General features: G+C 50.0%; 1 protein-coding gene across 1 annotated transcript; it reads left to right on the forward strand.

Annotated features, from left to right (window-relative positions):
* The first annotated feature begins 518 nt into the window (after window positions 1-518).
* LOC121835696 (mucin-5AC-like) lies at window positions 519-2,657 on the forward strand. The gene has a single exon (XM_042290146.1). The coding sequence runs from the start codon at window positions 519-521 to the stop codon at window positions 2,655-2,657; it is 2,139 nt and encodes a 712-aa protein (XP_042146080.1).
* Window positions 2,658-16,434: the final 13,777 nt, after the last annotated feature.

Genomic DNA, 16,434 nt, shown 5'->3' on the forward strand with positions numbered 1-16,434 from the left:
CATTTATGCCAGACTTTTCCGTGCACAGAGCGCCGCTCTCACGGGGTGGTGCTGACGGAGAGAACGCTAATATCATCGCAACTTACTTCTTTTTAATGTATCCCTTTCTAGTATTTTGAAGAAACAAAAGCTTGTTAGTAAGTGAACTTCGCTAAAGTTAAGAAAATTTTTGTTTTTGTTTTTGACGACATTCCTTTGGTTTTTTTTATAAAAACAGTGACTGAGTTCCTTTCTTTCGACAAAATTGAAAAGTACTGCAGGATCATTAATGTTGCCGAACTTTGGACTCATTTCATTGATGTATAAAACGTCATGCTTTGTTAACGCAATCAGGGGTAACTTTTCTGTCATTTACATACTACGTATGTAAATGACAACAGAATGCACAAGAAAAATTAATTTTTTTTGTGTGTGTTTCTTTGCAGGGACCGCTGAGACTGGCTCTTTCGCTGCTGCTGCTGGCGCTGCTTGAACGCTCACGCCCGACCCTGGGAATCCCCCTGGATGCTTCGGCGAGGATGAGGCCCGAACTCAGCCGCGAGGAGACGTTGGCCCGCCTTCTGCGCGAGGAGCTTCGGACGCTCGAGGCCTCGTACCCAGAGTACGGCTCGCGTAAGACGGTGGCCCCGCAGCAAAAAGAAGACTCCGCCGTCGAGGCCGACGCCGCGGCCAGCAGGAACGTAGACCTCATGGTCCCCGACGAGACCAAGAACAACCGCGTGTCCGACTATGACGCTGGTCGCTCCCTGGAGGGGAGGATGTCTTCGATGCCCGACGTGCTCCACAAGCGGCCTCAGCCGCCCTTCTACGCGGGTTCGGAACACCTGGCCGAGAAGCCTGCGCTGCCGCCGCATGTGCTCAAGGCCCGCTCGGGCGACCTCGTTCGAGTCCGGTCCAGGTCGAGGCCGGTCTACAAGCCCCTGTACTCTTCCAGCGAGCACTTGGCCGCGAGGCCCGCCATCCCCCTGCCGCAGCTCGAGGCTTACCAGAACAGGAAGGGCTCAGAGGACCTGGCTCCTTACCTGGATGAGGAGGCCAAGAGCGGCGACCTGAGCACTGCTTCGCCCTTGCCGAGAACGACAACGTCTCAGCCGGTCGGACTTAGCACGAGAACAACAACCAAAGTTTCTCCGGTGCATCCAACGTTCCCAACTCGGGTCAAGTCGCCAACCAAGGAGGCGGCTGTGGAGGCGTCAACCCAGGAAGTTCAACTGAAGCCCGTCTTCTTCCATGCCAGCCAAGACGAATTCTTGAGTTCCGTCACTACTCTAGAACCACTGACCCGTGGAACAAGAACTACAATTGTGACCTCTACCTCAACAACGGCGTCACCAAGTTCGAAGGTTCAAGCGTCTACCACAACACCAGCGCCAAGAACCGGCTTGGCTTTCCACAGCAAACCACCAGTAACCCGACACGTATCAGTTCCAACCGCATCCCCATTGGTCATACAGACAAGCGCACCGACTTCGGTGGTCACCAGAGCGCCTGATGTTGTTGATACGCCAACCAACTTGTACTTGCCCGATCCTCTGGTCCTGTCGAACCAACACAGCAAGCCTCAATTTTCTCGGTTTACCCCAGGGATAGTTCCTTCCTCCCGAAACACCGACGGAGGAACAAACCCTGATCGAAGAACCACGAGGAGATTTCACAATCCGACAAGGAGCCCACCGGCTTTCCCTCCAAGGCGAAGGATGACGTTCCAGCCCTTTAAGCGAACGAACCGACCAACGCCCACAGTCTCAGGCACGACGCCCACCCCCTGGCGCCAACCATCCAAGCCTTCATTTTACGCCGGTGGCGATTCGGAGCTCATGAAGGATCTCATGCCGGCCGTGCACCCTGTTCCAGATAGGACATTGGCCGAGACGACGCCTAAAAGCCTGCTAATTTCTACGGAACCGACTGTTCATCTGAGTGACAATTTTCCAGAGGTCCCCGATGAAAAGGATGAGGAGGACAGAGAGGATCGACCTGAAACGCCCGCAAGTGCCGTTACTAAACCTGCCTCCTCTCAGACTGTGCAGACAACCGCACCAACACCCGCTTCTGCGGTGTCAGAGGACAGCGTTACCGTTGCTTCGGTGCCCCCCACGAAACAACCTGAAGATACAACCCAGCCAAGCACTCCTCACCAGGATCCGGTTGTCAGAACAACAGTTGCCCACGCGGAGACGACCGCGACTGGTGTTTCTCCCGCCAGTGAAGCTTCACAAGGGCCCGTCCCCGCTTCGGACATGATGCCCTCAGAAGATGCAGGCGGTGCTACGATTGAGCTGCCGTCCAACTCAGAAACGAAACCCTTGTCAACTTCGGAAGAGCCGGCCGAAGAACCTGCAACCAGCGAAGGACACGACCGCGACAATATGCCGTCAATACCAAAGAGGGAAGAAGCCACGCATGTTGCTCCCGACGTTTCGCAGAGCACGGAGGGCGCCCCTCACGACTTTGAGTCTCCAATGGGTGAATCACCGCCACCAGTCGCCGAGGCCGAGGATCACGACGGAGACGCCGAATCCGAGAAAGCGACGCTGAACATCGACGAAGCCCTCGACGATGTACAGGCTGAAGTTCCAGGTCTTGAGCCTCTCGAGGATGCCGAGGAAGACGGCTCTGTCGACCACCCTCAACAAGGAGGCCCCGTGGTCATCTAAGCCGCTGGGGGCACTGCCAACACCTCCTTGATAACATATAATAATGGTATCTAGGAAGTGTTGGCACAGCGCATTAGGAATAGGTTACTTCCATCCAGGGCGGCGGGTTGCGCGAGGTTTCGGGTGAACTGGCTCTTCATTTCACGTCATGCAGCGCCTCACGTAAATTCACACAAAGGCCATCGACATCGTCTTTTTTTTCTTTTTTTTTCTTTTCATCTTTCACTATACCGTTGCCTGACGCAGGAGGTTAACATCAATAACAGTGTGCGCCTTTGGGTTTTCGACAGTGATAATAAAGGTGTGCAGTGTTCTCTATTGATCATTATTGGGTTTCTGGCAAAACCAAAATGCTACTCTGCAACTACAACTGCTCCGGCCAGACCTGCTGCGATGCTCTTGGCAAATTAATCGTAGAGCGGCGTAAAACATTTTTTTTAAGGCAAAAGCCTCATATGTCCCATTACGGGAAAAGACGGCATCGGCGTTGTGCCCGAAAGAGGGCCATAAAAATACGTCATCCAGCACGCGACACTTGTCTGAAAAATAAAACACAAAGAAAAGCTCAGCAACACAGATGCTTCGTCACGGAAGCCGTGAAGCCGGCGTTGCGCCGCGCCTGCGCAGTGGGGCAGCCTGATGTCGTTGCCGGAGCGCCGCGTGCAAAAGGAAGACGTGGCGCGCTGCCTTCGGACCTCATCTTTGCTCGTTCTGTGCTACGTGCGATGAACTCTGAGGTGAAGTTTGCGGTCTGGTGGCCAACGAATACGCAGACACACACACCGAATACAATACTGGCAGAAACAACTTTAATACGTGTAGAAACATTACTCGAAAACGTTTCACCCGCGGGACTATAATGCATTCATACACGTAAGCAGTCCTAAGTGTCTTGCTTTTTTTTTCAATTTTATTGTAAGAAAACAATGCTACAGCTTACTAAATTCATCTGTTGTCTATACGATCAATGTTCCAACAATCACCAGAATTAACACATGTTGCCCACCGATTAATGTCCTGTGAGAAAATTCGTTTTCTCTACGAGATAAATACGTTTCGAGATGTATTGTTTTGAAGCGTTCTCGAGCAATACACGCATTATGCCGTGATTTGTTGAAGGCATAGTTCAACTGTAGACATTAACCACACAGCTAACGACCAAGCCCATTCAATTTCTTATTTTTTCGTTATCCTCGCCGAGCCTTACACCTTACCTCTATACCCATAACACGTCTGAAAGGTAGTTGTAAGGGAGACTTCCGCAAGTTACTTGTAGTGTAAGTAAGTTATGAGCACGCACAAAGGTGACGAGTACATTGGCGAAGCACTTTTGTAGTTGCCATTGGATCGTAGCGTTGACTGCGGTAGAACTTAAAGCGAAACAGAGTACGGAAATTCTATAGTCTCAATAGCCATTGTTTGAATCACTAAGTAAAAGAAGCTCGTCTTCTGTGGAGATATATAAGGCGTGGTGGGACCTTTCTGGTAGCAAAAGCGAAGCGCGAGTTTTCGGTAGAACGCACACATGCATAAGTTACCAAAAAAGACAATGAAGTTACGCTACGCAGCATTGTTTTAAAAATAATGTGACAAAATAATAGACCACAATTTAAATAGTAATGGAATGAATTACTAATTATAGGCAACTCATTAAAGGGACACTGCCATGGTGTTTATGCTCGCGAAGGTTTCTATTTGTACATGACACGAGAACTCAACTGCCTAGAACACAATTTGCGGCTCGAAATTCGTTTTCCTTCCGTCCGAAAAGCGCCGATCAAGAGTTGGCCGGTTTGAGTCGCGCTCACTCTCTTTTCAGGGGTCACGTGCCGTTTTTTTATAATTTAGAAACAACCGCCAATGATAATCAAAGTTGTGGGTCATCGAAGGCAGACACTCAATGCTAGAAATGGTCAAAAAATGATAACCATTTTTGTGGCTTCTAAAACGCTGCAAAAACGTTGGCTCAAAAAAAAAAAAAAAAAAAAAAAGTTGCACAACCACGTGGTTTTTGGTATCATTCTCTTCCTCTGTATCTCTTCCTCCTCCCCAGTAAAGTTTCTGTTTCGGTTTCGAGCAGTTGCGATTTCTAACTTTATTAAAAATATACCTGACACTGTTGCAAAATATTGATTGGGTAGTCTTCTGACAGCATAATAAATCGCCTGGGGAAAAACATTTATTTCCTTGGAGGGCTTCAGAGTCCCTATAAGTTACGTTTCGTGCAGCATAGGACCTTTATGGTGACGAAAACAAGGCGCACGTTTTGTTCGCTAACGACTTATTGTGCACCCCTCTTCCTTACAGCGGGAAGACATTTTCTGTCTACTGAAAGAAGATAATTAAAGACCAAATGCCTTGCTTTTTCTTTTTTACGTAGGGTCTGCATTTTGCCGAGCCTGCGTGTCGTTCCGGAGAAAAATCTCAGGGGGGCCTGATATTCGGCCAGGACAATTGAGAGGCAGAATACCGTCGCTCTATGGCTAAGCCTCTATACAGTTTTCCGTTGCTAGTTTACTTTTTACACAGAACAGCACATACTAAAGTCACTGTGTACACATTTCTTTGTAACATATATTTTCGTAAACTCTTCGGATCCAGGAAAGTTCAGCACTTATAAAGCAAGTGGGCACACACGAACAAGTCATTTCCTTATAGTTCTCTCAGTGAAAGCACATCGCGCTCATAGTTGAATACTTTGACACTGACGAAACTTACGATATCGAACAATTGGCAACTTTCGTCCAGCAAACTTGTTTCAAGAAACTGCCGCGAAGTTTTCCAGACCGATCGAAATAAACATTACTTATTCGCTTCTTGTTCGTAAGAAATTACGTGGAGCCTGTCTCTTCGTGGCTATTTCTAATGCACACGAGGCGAAATTTCGTTTTCCTGGTCGAAATTGAGTTTGCTACTTTCCCAACAGATTCTAGCCAGCGGTTCAGAACAAAAGCATTGGAAGCTAGACCTCATTTTACAACTCTCTTTAGTACAGGAGAACTCGTCAAAAACGAAGAAGGTAGCCCACCTTCGAGAAATCACTCGGCAGGACAGTCGGATTTTCGTTAACCTCGGTCGCAATTTCAAATGCCAAAGGCACTGCCCATCGTTTGCCTATTTTGTGTGAAGGCGACATTTATTGAAACGAATTAATACACAACAAAGCGACCAAGCGAGGGGGGTTGACTATCTTGTCTACTTCATATCGAATAATTCCCTCAGAGAAACCAAGCAAGTGAGTCGTATTCAATTGGCCATAAACACAACTTTTAAAGTTACGAAAAATTCAATTAGGAAATGTCACTTAAGGCGCTCAATTGAATCGTGAGAGAAGACAGTGCAAATATGTTGATGCTATGAAGACGTCTCTTGTAAGGAAGACCAGACACCAGCAACTCTGTAGGATTTCGTTCAATCTCAAAGGTGCAGTTGATAGCAAACTTTTTTTATGCGAAAACTTTATACTTGTGATAAAACTCGCTGTTTAAAAGGAAGAAAACAGATACGTTTTCCTTTCAGCAATAATCGATTATTTATTAAAGAAGCCAGCGCGATAGTTAGAAAATTGGGTTGCCCTCGCGCGAACAAATACAATTTAAGCACGTAAAAAAAGTTTGGGTTGTGTGTATGTTTATATAGCCTAAAACTTGGTCTGCCTCAACGGGCGACGAGTCTCCCAGCTGTAGATGAGAAATTTAGCCAGTGCAGTACAACCGCTAGCCTGGGATATTTAACGTGCTTTACGCAGTAGTGATATACGACCGCACGCCGGTACCAGAGCCGTGTATACAGAGAGTTTGGTCAATAGGAGGCGCGGGCAGAGCCGGGGCGTGCACCAGACGCAGAAAGTGGGCTTGACACGCTCCCTTGGCCATCCAGAAGCTTAAAGGAATCCCCTAGTGGTGGTAGCGAGAAACTGTTTTAATCAAAGGTATGTTGATATGGTTCTAATAAGCTCGTAAGAGTGAAGCGCAGTAACCCTCCATAATTCAAAATTGGGTGCACGTGATGTTTTGATCATTATCATGCAGAAAGATTTAAGAAACGAATGTGCCGCTCAACTTTGTTTTGCTCGGACAGAGTCCGACCGCTCAGACGGGAGTTTCCCGGCCCTCGGTGCTTGGCGTACGGATTATGTCGACCGTTCCGCTCGTCGCACTGTTCCACCATGATTTTGGATGACCGTGATTAAAATATCACGTGCACCATATTTTCAGCCACCGAGAGTTACTCTGACGCACTTATTAGGTTTGTTTCTCGCGACCACCGCCAGGGTATTATTTCCGGCTTATGGTTGGCAACGTTCGAACCTGTGAAGACTCCCTGGAACACGGCCAGCCCGCTTTCGGCCAATGGCGCCTCCTCATTTGTCTCCTATACTTACCAACGAATGGCCAAAGCTCTACATATAGGGCTCTGGCCGGTACGATGCTCATCCAGATCGAAACGGTTGGGGTTGGGGATTGAACCCAGGATCCTGGGTTCTGCAGGGCGAGCTTTCGCTCCACGTGCTCCGAGCTGGTGTGCGCTATCTCACTCGGCCACCGATCCCCCTAGCATGCGAACAGGTACAGTTTAAGCACGCAAGAAAGACAAATCTAGGTGCACTATGCGCTCAAAAGCTAGCACATGTCCACCATTCAGACAAAGAACTGAAACAACATAGAAAAAAAGAAAGATATAATTGTGTTATTAAGTAAACCAGCGATTGAAAAAAAAATACGTGCACATTTGACATACAAATGAGGGACAAGCCTAGGGCAACGCATTGTAGATAACAAAGCCGCAGTGCTGATAGAGATGTCGCCATGAGCGAAGTTCAATGCTGGCCACTGATTGGACACGACGATTGCGTCAACGCTCGGCTCAAATTTGACTCGAAGCCGAGCGCTGGCGCGCAGCACCCGTTTCCAATCTGTGTCCAGCGTTGGCCTTCGCTGGTGACGCTTAGAAACGTCAGCACACAACGGCCTCGTCCTCTAAACAGAGGTCGGCATTTTAGGTCGCCCTCACTCACCCTCACACTCACAGCCACACCCACCTAAGCCCCTCACTCACCCTCATCCTCACAGCTACACTTACCTTCAGCCCCTCACTCACCCTCATCCTCAGAGCTGCACTCACCTTCAGCCCCTCAGTCACCCTCATCCTCACAGTCACACTCACCTTCAGCCCTTCACTCACCCTCACTGAGCCTCACGGCCCTCACGCCCCTCACTCACTCATCACCCTCACGCCCCTCACGCACTCACCGCCCTCACACCCCTCGCGCACTCATGGCCCTCACGCCACTCACCGCCCTCACGCCCCTCACTCACTCATGGCCCTCACGCACTCACCGCCCTCACGCACTCACCGCCCTCACGCACTCACCGCCCTCACGGCCCTCACGCACTCATAGCCCTCACGTCCCTCACGCACTCACCGCCCTCACGGCCCTCACGCCCCTCACGCACGCATGGCCCTCACGCCACACAGGCCCGCTTCAGATGGGGCAATTTCGCCGAGAAACTTGACGTCGCAACACCAGCAACACGGGCCGCCCGCATTCACACGCAGCAACCAATTGCTGCAATTTGCCGTCATCATCATACAATTTTATTTTTCTTGCACTATTTAGACACACAATTACGCGCTATGAACGTGTCTTTATGCATTTAAATCTCGTTAAGAATACTAATGCATCTTTCTGCAACAGTTTATTTCCAAAAGCGATAAATTTCAAACCAGAACCAAGTCCTTCGTTGTCATCATCAGCGGAATGAGGTATCACGTGAAAATATCGCGTCCCTGATTGGATGCAGCCGCTTCAAACGTCTTCGAATTGCTCCGAGTTGCCTGCTTGTATCGAGGCGGACCCGATCTCAGCAATTTGTGTCGATCTAGGGCACGGTGATCTAGGGAAAGCTAGGGAACAACTCACCAGCAACACCGAAATTGCTGAGGAAGTTGCTCCGTATGAAGGGGGCCTCACGCACTCACCGCCCTCACGCCGCTCACCCACTCATAGCCCTCACGCCACTCACACACTCACTGCCCTCACGGCCCTCACACCCCTTACGCCCCTCACACACTCATGACCCTCACGCCCCTCACGCACTCACCGCCCTCACGCCCCTCAAACCCATCACGCACTCATGGCCCTCACGCCACTCACCGCCCTCATGCCACTCACCGCCCTCACGCCACTCACCGCCCTCACCGCCCTAACGGTCCTCACGCACTCATGGCCCTCACACCACACACGCCCCTCACGCACTCACCGCCCTCACGGCCCTTACGCACTCACGGTCCTCACAGCCCTCACAGCCCTCACGGCCCTCACTCACCCTCACACTCATGAATTTTCCTGATTCAGAAACTCGCTCACCCTCACCTCACCTTTGAAGATGAGCGTGAGTGAGGGTGAGTGAGGGCCCTCATGAGTGAGGTTTGCCGAGGTATGCTTCTAGAGTCGGACGGTGACGGGGATGATCCTGGCCCTTGCTTCGCCATTTGGGACGGAGAACTTGTAGGCTGGAATTCTCCTGGCGGTGCTACTCGGCACGTCACCCACCCACAAGTCCACACACACTTGGAGGCATGAAACCGCGGTAACACTGCTTATACATCACGCAAAGGCCGTCTGCAGGCATGCTCGAAGCAGACGCATGTCTGAAGCAGACGTGCTTCGGCCTGTCCGCAAATAATTGTGTCATCGTGCCTGGAGCGAACACCGCGTGGCTTTTGTATGATCGCGGCTTGAGGAGGTGATGCGTCGATTGCAGGGAGCCTCCGACTTCTTCCCGCGCTCCAAACTGCCCTTAAACGCCCTTCCGCCTCAGCTCGACGTTGCGCCCACCGCGCGCGTTCGAGACTTTTCGCTGTAGCTTCCCGAAGCAAAGAAGCTCTCTGTCTGCATGTCCTCTCACACACTTTTTCCCACAAGAAAAAATTTAATGTTGGGCAAAAGAAACCAACCAAATGCTACGCAGAGAGGCAACCCAGCATCCAAAAGTAACACAAAAAAAAAGAAAAAAAAGAAAAGGTAGAAACGGAGAATGTTTATTTGACCCTTGAAACACCGAGGAAGAAGTTGGATCCCAAATGTGCCGCATTTCCTTACTTTTCTTTACAAAAGTTATTTTTTAATTTATAAAACACTATTGGATCCCTTTAAGTAAGGTCCAATTCTGTGACACCGAACCTGTGCGTCGACGAGCTCTGCGGAACATGGAAAGGAAAAAAAGACGTTCTGAAAAAGGAGATAACGGTTATCCTACGGAAACATAGATAGTGGTGCGCATGGGTCAGCCTTGCAACCTATAGGAAAGAGGGGGGGGGGGGGGGGCGCACAGGTGTCTACCAAAATGATCGCCGTAGAACAGCAGTACGAGGTTGGGTCTGCGACGCGTAATTCTTGTTCTGTGAAGTACGAGCTACATAAGGGTATTACTTTGTACATCCACGACAAGCAGGTGTAAGCAGGCATCTTCATTGTGAAGCCGATCATCCAAGAGCTAGAGAACGCGATTCTCACACCGCAGCACCGCCATTGCTGAAAGTTGCGAATCATATTACTGGAGACGAATTATCTAGAGTTAATTGAACTTTTTTATGAATAAGTGCGGATGTCCTGACTTAATCTTTGCTCTGTATGCAATCGTGTCAGGCTGTTAATAAACAAACTTGGATCAAAATATCCAACATGAGTCAAGAGGTCCAACACGTCCAGAGATGAAACAAGTAAAGAGGTCCAAAGAATCTCTCAGATAAGTGCCATGAGTACAAAAATGAAAGACGTTTACAACACCCTGTAACGCCGAATTAGAGCACAGCTTTTGAGGAGGGGGAAGGAAAGGTACTGAGGGGAGGGTATACCCCTGCTCCCTCCTCCTCATCCTCCCCGCTACTCCTCTTCCCTTCCTCCTCCTCGCCCTGCTCCTCCTCCCCCTCTTCCTCCCCTTCCCCTCGTCCTCCTCCCCGCGCGTTGCATCATGGGACATTACCCATAATGCACCGCGCGGTTACGCCGACGGCGACGGCAACGGCGACGGCAACGCCACTCAAGCCGGAAACGGGCGCCTAAGAGCTGCGCTCTAAAATAAAGTTATTCCGACTGCTTTTCATTAGATTGTTTTCGTTTTAAAATTTGGTACCTGTAAGACGACGTTCTGCATTCTCAGACTTGGTCTTTGGCATGCCTATAAAGGACACAGTTCCGTTCTATCTAGACACAGAAGCACTAAGACAAGCTGTGTTTCTGTGTCGTCAAATTTACCAACACGCTCTACAGTTCAATCCGTTCTATCTAAACATTTTCGACAACTTCTTACACTTCCATAACCTGATTTTGTCGGCCACTAGCTGCCACCCCGTCTATTTTCTTAAACCTTCCTAGAGCCGGTACATCGCTCCCACTCAATAAACGTCATTTTCCCGATGAACGTACCTGTGTGAACATGTCCCTACATGTCGTCGTACCATGCTGGGACACTGCGGATGCGGACACCACGAATATATCTATCCTTTTCGATTTAGAGACAGTGCAGTTTGTTATCTGCTGTGCGAGTTTCAAGACGCACAGAGGTTTTGCGGCTCGCTGAGTTTCGAGGATGGCAATGACGCATCCAGAAAGATTTTTGGGGAAACCAGTATGAGCTGCTGCCTCAAAGGAGGAGTTCAGAGGTCAATAATAGATCTCCCCGACCCGTTAAACTTTTTTGCTTTATGGGACGTGAATGAAGAGGTCCAATGTGGGTCAAGAGGTCAAACGAGTCAAGAGGACTGACCAGTTAAGACCCATAGTGCATCGAGAAGTCGAAGAGTCAAGAGACCGAATGTTGTATCTTTTGAATTATTAGACCTCTTGACTTGGAATCTTGATGAGGGAACCCACCACCTGCTTTCAAGAAAAGGTATTTGGAATAAACCGATAAATAACGAAATTAAAATGCGATTGAAATTTACTTACTATTCTTTAAAAAGCAGATGAACGACAGTAACTTAAGCAGAGTAGCTTAATTACCCACAAGTCTGTAACAACGTGCGGTTTCTTGAAAGGTCGTCTGACAAGAAGAAACGCTTCGAACCAGCGGGGTGAAAGTCCTCGGACCCAAATAATTTTACAGCTTTTGCGAATGACTTCCCACGGTGCGATGCTCCGTGGCGCCAAACGCACATAAAACCGCATCAACCGGCTTTGAAAGAGAAAGCGTTCTTCCGATGTGCTGTCCGGTTTGGTATTTCTTGCGGCATAAGCCCTCCCTGCACGCAAATTGTCTCTGGCGCATTCTCGAGGACCGATGAATTGGGAGGGTGCGCACTTTGTGTTCAACCAACCGCGAAAAACAAACAGTTGTTGGCCACGGGCAAGGGCCAAAGTTCGCTGGTAGCAGAGACGACCCAGGAGTGGCTTTGATTTACGATTTGCCTCCCGCCCCAGCAGGCCGCCTAGCTTTACGCGACACGGAGACTTAAGCCATAAAATTTGTAGCGCGCGCAGAAACAAGACAAAAAGCAAAGAACCTGCGCCGCCACTTTATTGAAGATTCCTCCTTTTCACTAACCCGGATTGGGGCGAGATCAGGAAAAGGAGCGCCGAGCCCCAATAAGAAAGCGTTCGATTCCGCCATGCTCTCCCTCTCCCCCGAGCACGCTTACGTGACGCGGCGCTGACTATATTATCGGTGCGCGTCGGCGCTTCTTTCCAAAAGGCAGTCGGTGCCCAGAGGACCGCCCGACCTTGAGGGTCCTTGATGCCTACCGGTGTGCCAGAAGTGGCCACTCTCTCCGCCCGGTCCTCCTCCTGACGGCCACCCTCCTCAACCTGTTCCGGAGCCCCGCGAGGGAAGATTCTCGCCGACCAGAGCACTCGTCTCACGGCCTCCCTGGGCCAAAGGTGTGCCTCCGAAGAACCCTCTGGCCGACCCATGAGAACGGTGAGTGCGCACCTCCGTCCCCTGGATGTCCGACTGTGGGCTCGCCCTGGCAGCGCTCGGGTGAGGCGCGCGTGCATTGCGCTTCGTCTATCAGATAGTCCTGCTGGAATGATCCAATTGTTTCTGCATCGGTCGCCTCGATCAACGTTCCCGTCGCAAACGCCTTAGTTTCACTTTCGCGCCGTTTGGATTTTTGTTTAGTGACCTCGTTTTCGGCTTTACATCTGCCACGAAAGATCTCCCCTCCCCCTTCTCTTTACCACGTAACATAAAAGGAGCTTTAGTAGCCTACCTGATTAGTGTAAGTTCGTGTCTGCACTGACCCGCAATCTCCGGCCATGAAGACTGTTTGACGTGGTGGAAACGAAACAAATTATTCGCTAATTGTTTAGACAGAGGGAGTTTAGTCTGCCAACCCACAGCAGATGAAAGATCTAGCGAGTGTAGAATGATCGCTAGCCTATTGCATTTGTCGTGCCTCACGCAGCAGTGTGACGGATCAACATTACGGTCTGGACATTTCATTTTCTTGCATCATCATCACCGAAATAGGATGGGGCCTGCGGTAGGTTAGTATTATCGCAATAACGTTGGACATTCAATGTTTGAACTCTGAAATAAGCGGTCATAAAACTGCTAATGTTACACGACCGCACGCCAGCACGATGCTCATTCAGATCAAAAAGGGCAGAGGTGGGGATTGCAACCGGGAACCATGGATTCTGTTCATTCAGATCGAAATGGGCAAAAATCGGGTTTGAACCCAGGACCCCTAGGTTCTGTTCCACGTGGACCAATTAAATTTCAGTTATTTAGATAGCAGGAGTATAGTCTGCCAGAGTATGACCATATTGTTACTCATTGTTGAAGAAATATTTAGCCAGTGCAGGTCGACTGCTAGCCCGAGGTCTTTAACGTGCATCACTGAGTCATCATATAAGACCGCACGCAAGTACGATGCTCATCCAGATCGAAACGGACAGGGGTGGTGATTGAAACCAGGATACTTCACGTGGACCCAGTTTGCGCAAGGACATTGTCATCTTCAGTGTTGAAAAAAGGAGGATGATGAAGATCTCTGGAGCCTGTGCCGGCTCCCTTTCCGTCCACAAGAGTCGCTCAATGCGAACCGGAGTAGTGCTGGGGGGCTATGTTGCACGTTTTGGACTCCCAGGAGACTAGGAAGAAGGAAGTAACGTAGCTGTGAATGAACGCATCTTAGCAGCACCACGCAAAGCGTCACCAGCGACTCCACCAATCAACATCCAAAGAGCCTTGTTGTCGTCACTTTCTTCTCCCTAGTCTCCTGGGAGTCCAAAATGTGCAACATAGCCCCCCTGGTCTCGCTCCTTTGTCCCGTGGCCAAAAGCTGGATCCCTTGCGTACAGCTGGTCTCTTCAGGCGAACAAGTTTCCGTGCACCGCGGCCCGTGGGCCTTACCGCAACTGCTTCTGACGGTGAGCACGGCATCAGGGATTCGGCGCGCGTTTCCCGTCGGTCCTCCTCCTGCCACGATTCCGAACTTGGGGCTCGCTGGAGGCGCTGTGAATCTCAAATCCAGCCCAGACGAACGAGCAGCTTTTAAAAATAAAGCCGGGGGACCCAGTTCTTCTTCTGCCAGAACCCGCAGGTGTCTGGAATTCCCGGCTTCCTACAAGGAAGGACTGAAATACTCTCGGATGCAGTAAGGCTCCATGCGTCCTCCTCACCAAAACCGATAACCAGTGTTTTTTTTTTTTTTTTCGTTTTTTTTTTTCTTTTCCATCGCGAAGAAAAGCCTGGGGAAAGGGCCAGCGCTACGCTTCGGGGCGCTTACGCGCCGCCGATAGATTGGGAGACGAGACGGCCGCGTGCCGGAATTTTGATAGCCGGATTATGCCATCGTTGCCCAATACCTCGAGACCTCCAACGTGCGCCCATGCAGCAGAGCCGCGGAAATTCGGAATACTGCGCGAATCAGAACGCCTTATTGTATTTAACCCCTTGTCTTGGGAAGATTGTTTCTGATCCCCACCTTGCCACCCTCTCTTAAACATAACAAAACAAAAGAGCGATGAAAGAAAAGAAAAAGATTCCCTTCTTGGCCTTATTCTCGTCTGGAAACTTGGTCATGCATCCGCAACGATTTCGCTCGATCTTAAGTCCTTCGGATATCGGGGCGCCATCCGCGCTTCGTAGACGCGTATTGAAATATTGAAGTTGCGGTTTTCGTTCCTCCCATTGTTGAAGCGAGGCCGACAAAGCCCGATTGTATCTTCTTCCAGTAATCACCGCTGAGCGCTCCGTGGGGTAGACAATGTGGGAATAGTGAGGCGGGGTGCGCGATCGGCCTCCGACCTCCACGCGACCCGAAGTCATCACGACAAGGCGCGGGCACGAACTGCGCCGTGCACGTTTCGTGGCATCCGAGTTCACTTGTTTGCGTGAGCTGTTAATCGCAGAAACCACGATTCACCTTCGTTTAATGCTTGTACTTCTCCGAGAAGTTGCAGTACGACTCGTGCGTGAATTCATTACTGCCTAAAGCAGACGTGAAGATCGCAGAGTTGCCAAGGCCTACTGCGGACTCAATTAGGTCCAGCATCTGGTTTTGCCATATAAGACATCGACATGGCTTCTAACCAACGCTACTATGGTGCCTGGAACGCGTCTCTGACTGGTGTGTTTACCGCGCTCCAAAAAGGGGTCCCTCGATTTCCTCCTGCCGATGACATCATGGAAGTGTCATTTGTCGCCGGTCGCGATCCAGATGGCGTCACGGTAGCGGTGGTGGATGTAGCATGTTAATTCTACTGCAAGTCGCTATTCAGCTTGTCACCATGGAAGCGTCACAAGGCAGGAGTTGTGACGCTGTGACGGCAGCAACACTCAACTTTCGCTCGTGGTTTTTCTCGAGCATTTGTTCGAACAACCGCCAGGATCGCGACATCCACCAGCAGGACACTCCGGGTTTCGTAACGTCATTTTTTGCCACTTCGGGACCATTTTCAATACATGGGCAGACATGACACTAAACACACCAGTCGGGGACGCGTTCCAGGCAACGTTGTGTTTCAAAACATACATACTCTATAGAATACACTGTATACTTACCTATATCAGCCGTTCCCGAAAAATGGTTTCGCGGAACGATGGGAGGCGAGCCGTGGTGGGACAGGGAGGGTATACAGCTCGTGCAAGCAGCCAGTTCCGTATAACTGAGCTAATCTAGTAGCGTTGATTTTTGGCGAACATGACTACGTTTCTTCCGGCTTTTCACAAAATCCAAACGAGCCTCGCATTGCAATCCGTTTGTACCTTTGTTCAATCTTCGGGAAACCTTAGCTTCAAATGCGTAAATGAGGTTCCCTCGATTTGCTTGCTCCATGCAGTAGCACGGGAAGCAAGGCCGTATATTGGCCATATCCCCTCAATCGAGGTATTTCTGGTCGGTATGGCCAGTGTTGTTGCCTCTGTAATGGTCATCCGTTTTTATTGGTGGCTGTTTTGCATGGTCCCGAAGAGGGCCAAGCGAATGCCGTGTGCGCGGTCCTTCATCGCCTTAGTCACCGACCGCATAAGAAAAGCAGGGCGTTCCTCATTATTTTCACGCTTCATACTTCGTGATTGGTTGTCGCTTTTTTTTTTACGTGTCCTTATCAGCGAATGCTGAAATCTCATTGGTTGCGGAGCGATAATAAGATGCTCAGAGCTCACCACGCCCTGCGTTTTTTAATTGTCAGCGACTATTAAAGCCGAGATGTTTCTGTGGCGCCCTCTTATGGCTTCCTTTCGTGACGTCACGACCCGCATTCGCCTCACCGTGATTGGCAGGATTTGTTTTGCCGTGAACCGGCGATTGGGCAGGCATTATCATA

This window comes from Ixodes scapularis, unplaced genomic scaffold (assembly GCF_016920785.2).
Source record: "Ixodes scapularis isolate PalLabHiFi unplaced genomic scaffold, ASM1692078v2 PGA_scaffold1__304_contigs__length_218370807, whole genome shotgun sequence".
Taxonomy (NCBI): domain Eukaryota; kingdom Metazoa; phylum Arthropoda; class Arachnida; order Ixodida; family Ixodidae; genus Ixodes; species Ixodes scapularis.

Bases quoted from the DNA above. Each gene is read 5' to 3' on its own strand.
- LOC121835696 (XM_042290146.1), top strand. From the start codon at position 519: ATGAGGCCCGAACTCAGCCGCGAGGAGACGTTGGCCCGCCTTCTGCGC.